The following is a 5,953-nucleotide window of genomic DNA, read 5'->3' as shown; positions in this document are numbered from 1 at the left end:
TATATATATATATATGACCTGCAACGTAATTAAATTAGTATTATGAAAAATATTTAGCCTGTAGTGACTTTCATTAAAAATACCAAATCAAAATTTACTTAATTTAATCTTGAATTTGACCTTACTAAATAAAATCTTTCTTAAAACTGATAATATATTAGAATTTTAAAATAGATAAAATATTAAATATCTAGCATTTTACAGAAATATATTTAACGACGTTTCTTTTAATGCAAGAGAAATTCCGAAAAGGGCATTAAATAGGGATTGCATTATCTTTGAAGGTAGACTATACAAAATTCCTCAAATAAGCTTAGGATTAGTTCATCAGAATTCATTTTATTGTTTAAAAATAAACCATTTCTTTTTACCAATTTTATTCATTACTTTTTGAACGATTTCATTTATTTATTTATTATATTTTGCAAGAAACAAAACATAAACACTTGTTTTGAAACCGTATTGTTTTGGCTGGACATAAATAAAAATGTAAATAAAAAATGAGAAGGAAGTAGGAAGAAAAGATATAAAAATAAAATAAAATCGAAATTAACTTTTTTTACAATAGGAGAAATCATTGATAAAAGGAAAACTTATTTACATTTCACTCAAACTTACAGATCTTTTTAAGTGATATATCTTAAGAGCTGCAACATCTCAGATACTATTCTCGGTCGTTCTATTTTTATTATACATAAATTACAATTACAATTTTTGATTAAATAGCCGTAAGATCCCATAAATAGCCATGGTCGTGTATAAATTCCACTTACATTATGATACTTTATCTCTATCAACGTAACTAGGATAACATTGCATTATAGGATAATAATTATAGAATCAACATATAAATCTCGACACAAGCAATTTTTGAAAACATAGGAACAAGGAATAAAATATTTCGATAATTTATCTACGCCAGCATATGAACTATTAATATTAATCGATGCCATACATTTTTATTTAGTATTTTTTAGTGATGAATGAACAGAAAGATGTTAATTCGTGTGAGTTAATTACAGATTATTTATGACGTACAATTAATTGTCTTTGTTTCTGATGCTTCCAACAGAAATATTGAAAATTTACATATGAAGTAGGATAATTGTTAATACTGTATTTCTTAAAAGAAAATAATCAAATTATGAATGATGATAAAGATTAACGATCAAGAGAAGGGATTCGATAAAGTATTTTACATCAATTATTAATATAAACGAATTGTAGAGAGAATTTAATCTTTAAAAAGAAATTTTATACAGCTTCAACTCGAAAATGTATCATTTTGTATAAGATTATAAAAAAGTTTTCACTCGAAAATCGGGTGGCTCTTATATAAAACTTTAATTAAAATTGATTTAATTACGTATAAAAATCAATAGTAATTTAAAAGAAAATTTGTAACGATAGAAAACAAAATGGCTTAGGAATTGAACGAAACAGCCTAAAATTGATAGCTTATGTAGATAATATTTTAAATCTTTATATTAATATTGCTCCGTTTAAATTTAAAAAACATAAATTTTTAGGTTACACCATAAAAATTATACCGACAACAGATTTTTAATGCTAGAAAATCAAATATAAAACTAGATCAGTTAAGTGAAATCGATTTTATATACAGATCATTATCAGTAAATGCTAAACCAGTTCACTACTTAAATCATCCAGATTTAGCAAATGTTTCCCCTGACAGAATATTAGAGAGCACGTTTACATTTTCTTCTCTTTCATAAAATTATGTACTGTATTTTATAATTTTTGAGACTTTCTTTTATTTATTTATTTATTTTTTACGAAGAGAAAATAAATATTATTCATATAACTAAACAAGATCACTGAAATCTAAAAACTAAATTATATTTGTAAATCTATAAGTTGAAATCTCTTTATAAATTGAATTTCAAGTTTTAGTATATATATACAGTATATATTAGAGGAGATACACATTGCTCAGATATTGTTGCATCCTTTATACATATATATTTTTTAATTTCCTACAATCTATATTCAAAAATAGGTTTTATTATAGAACAGTTTGGTATACAATGTTTTGGGTTTTCGGATACAGTTTTGTCAAATATTGCCAGTTATTCCAAAAGGAACAATGGCTGACGAACTTAAAGCTTGCTTGAGACTTCATATCTCTGAAGATTGAAGCCGAAAACCAATACGCGAATTCACTTATAGAATGATTTACTGTATCCACCAGCTATTTCGCTCAACAATTGCTCACTCTCTATAATGAAAACAAGCGGACTCGTCACATGATATTACAAAAGATACAACAAGGAAAATGGTATCAGTTTGGAAATCTGGTCTAGGAATTACAACTTAAAATGTAATAATATTGTAAAATAATTCTGGAAAAACTCTATATACGTGCCCTGTACTTGTTCGTAGTGTTATCATACTGCGAGAAAGTACAAGACATGTATAGTAACTTGCCTATTCGCTTGTAAATATGAGAGTACCTAACCTATCTGTAGTATTAGAGTATAATCAATTATAGTTATATTTTAATACTACAGATAGATACTCTGATACAACTGAATAGATACTGTACGTGTCCTGTAAGTTATTTGTTTTTGGAGTTTGGTTGCATTTGTTCCTACCGTCTTCGAATACATGAAAAACAAACAAACAAAATAGATTTTCATTCCAACATTGTCCTTATTTTCATTCGGTAAATGCGAATGGCTTTTGTCACCGTATTTTCTTCACTACAATTTAACTTGAGATCGCTTAAGCTGTCGACGGTTCGACTTCGGATTTCAGATCGAATAACTAATATTAGAAAACAGAAATAACTTCAATTACCTCGATATTGTTATTTTACTACATAACCTTCAAACACGATCAAACTGTATTTTAATATAATGGAAGTTTATGTTAACTAAACTAGTATTAAATATCTCCATCGTGTCGCTTACTGATTATAAGCTGTGACCAGTTCCATAACGTACATTCTAAGCTTATGCTGTCAGAAATTCAAATTTTAAAATATTTGTATAAGTTAGGTTTATACAGCAATAGTAAATTCTTAAATTTGTGTTACTTTTCCTCTCACGTAATTGATTATTTTTTCGACTATGCATCGTTAAACCGATTAAATAGAAAATTTAAAATATTAATAAAATATTTTAAATTTTCCCTCGGAACTTTGGCAATGTAATTTTATTTTCTGCCTTTTGTCATTATGCAACTCAAATTAAGCTGATGTTCGTGACCGAGAACATTCAAATTAAATTTGACCATGAAAAGATAAGAATAAACCACATACTACTAAGTCTGCATGTCATTAGCATATATTACTTCAGTACTGTACCTATTGTAATGGTAGCCTGTACTTGGCAGAATATGCATTAATAATTAGGAATCGGAATAAATTAAAACAGAAATATAAGATTTTAATGTAAAGTTTTTGAGGATAAATAGATATTTTTGCAGTTTTTGTCGAGCAAAATTAAATTATTGATAGAATAAAATGTAACCTGTAGGTACAGTACAACAGTAATCAAGTAAGATGCGAAACAAATAATAATTTGTTCATAAATATTCCAGGATAGTAATGGATTTCGAAAGAATAAAAGCTGACCTTGAAACCCTTTAAAACTTTAAATTGAATTCATTGAAGTGTAGGGAATTGAATTTTTTCACGTTGAAATGAAATTTCGGTGCTTCTTCGATGACCATAGACAAATAAATTCATTTCTTTTTATTAACATTTCTCATTTTAAGTAAGGCAATTAAAGTAAGTTTCTGTAATACGTTTTCCCTCTTTTTAAATAATAATATCCTTGTTTATAAATATACCGACTGCACACATTATATACGAGTGTGCACGACTTTGTTTATTTTTGTTCAAAAAAGTAATAGCACTTTCGGCTATTTTTATTTTTAGAGCGCATTTGATTAGGTAAACTATGTTATGCATCACAATTAATTGTATTTTAACTTTATATAAATAATTAAGAAAACAGTAAGGATCACATTAATTCTTTCGTCTTCATTTTTTTTATCGCAGTAATTAAGAGTTGTTATAAATTATTCGTTAAATTAACACATTAAATACTAACATTAGTGAGAATTTATATGATAAATTATAAATTGTTTAATTGTACAGACGATGACCAAAGTCAGATTTTTTTCTCACGTCGGCGTTGGACTTTTAACGGGAGTGATGTATTTGAACACTGCCAACATTGCCGACAAGATTTTTAACAACGTGGCCTTCCTCTTTCTCTCTATTCTCTTTCTCTGCTTCACGGCCATGTTACCCACGATATTGACTTGTAAGTCCCATTTATATGCTTTTAATTATAATTTTAAAACATTTTGGGATCTTTTAAGTTTAAAAATTAATTAAATTCTTTTCAATTTTTAGTTCCCTCTGAAAGATCGGGATTCTTTCGAGAGCATTTGAATGGTTGGTACAGCACAAAAACGTACTACTTGGCCAAGACGTTAGCAGACATGCCTTTTCAGGTAACATTAAATTCTATTTTTAATTCATTTTTTAATTATTTAAAATATAAGAGAAGGAAACTAAATCATAAAATTGAATTTCTTTTTAATTGAGCTTCATTGCATTTATTTTTGTGATTAAATGCTTTTAAAATGTAATTTATATCATTTATGTTTGGTGTTGTTTGAAAAAATTAACTATCTTCTTGAATTAATAATTATATTTTTAATAAATAAAAAAAATTTCCTTGATCAGAAAATGTCCAAATCTATCTTAAATTGTAATTACACTTATCGCAAAATTTCGCAATAAAAATTTCAAGGCGTAACCGATTAAGGAACAATAAAATGTCGATAGGAAGCTGTGTTTCGAGCGCTTATATTAATGGATAAATAATTATTTACAGATAGTGTTTCCTGTCATGTACGGAAGCATCGTTTATTGGATGACGGGACAGCCGTCAGACACGTGGAGGTTTTGTTTATTCCTGTGTTTTTGCGTACTTACTTCTCTGGTAGGACAGTCGCTGGTGATCGCAATTGGGGCAATTACCTCCGCAGTCGTAAGTAGGCTAATCGCTATGACAATAGAGTTATTTTAAGAAGGATACATTTCCATCTGACGTATGTATATATATATTTTTTTTTTTTTCTTTCAGACTGCAGTATTCATAGCTCCCGTGGCCTGCATCCCTTTCGCTCTCTTCTGCGGATTCTTCATCAGTCTCAAATCCATGCCCATGTACCTGCGATGGTTCTCCTACACTTCATTCTTCCGTTATTCTTACGAAGGATTCATGCTCACTTTGTACGGTTTCAACCGACCGAAAATGGAATGCGATACCTTATGTTATTTTCGCGATCCTTATAAATTTCTGAAGCTGATGGGAATCGAAAATGCCGAACTTTACGTTTGTTTTGTCGGTTTAGTCGTTTTATTTATTGTCTTGAGAATAATAGGTTATTGTTTACTGTGTTGGAAACTGCGAATGAGATCCGGAGGTGGACGATTTTAAAACAAATCACATTTACGCTCACTTCGTATCCTTCGTGTGTACATATGAACTTTTTAACGTAACAAACGAATTTTCGCCGAACAATATGATAGCTTCATACGTCATTTCTTATCATCATAATTAATGTAGATAAATCATCATCCGAATGACGATTCTACATCGATAAAATTCTTATTTAACTGCATGAATCTTCACGAAATTTATCTTCCCGCACTCTCATCGTTTATTATTATATTCAATTGTACGAAACAATAATTCCAAAACAGTATTAAAAGAAAATCTAGTATAATCGGAATTTCTTTTTTTAACCGGTAAAATATTTGAAGTCATTAATTAATAAACATTCCTTGTTAAATGTATTGTTTCAGTTATACATTTTTTATATAGTCCTATCATTTGATATAAAATAATAATAAAAATATATATAATATCTTAGACTATTTTTTCACCATTTTGTTGCGACAATGATT

At 28.2% G+C, this 5,953-nt stretch overlaps 1 protein-coding gene across 1 annotated transcript in view; it reads left to right on the top strand.

Moving 5' to 3' along the window:
• Positions 1-5,524, top strand: part of LOC111631005 (ATP-binding cassette sub-family G member 4-like) — a 21,248-nt gene extending 15,724 nt beyond the window's left edge. Inside the window, exons 10-13 of the mRNA XM_023375189.1 lie at positions 4,127-4,295; positions 4,388-4,488; positions 4,875-5,030; positions 5,127-5,524. Coding sequence (XP_023230957.1) covers positions 4,127-4,295; positions 4,388-4,488; positions 4,875-5,030; positions 5,127-5,483 — 783 coding nt within the window. The 3' untranslated portion in view covers positions 5,484-5,524. The remainder of the gene's footprint in view (positions 1-4,126; positions 4,296-4,387; positions 4,489-4,874; positions 5,031-5,126) is intronic.
• Positions 5,525-5,953: the final 429 nt, after the last annotated feature.

This window comes from Centruroides sculpturatus, unplaced genomic scaffold (assembly GCF_000671375.1).
Source record: "Centruroides sculpturatus isolate CEXI.00-Female unplaced genomic scaffold, Cexi_2.0 scaffold682, whole genome shotgun sequence".
Classification (NCBI taxonomy): Eukaryota; Metazoa; Arthropoda; class Arachnida; order Scorpiones; family Buthidae; genus Centruroides; species Centruroides sculpturatus.
This window is presented reverse-complemented; position numbering and strand designations above follow the sequence as displayed.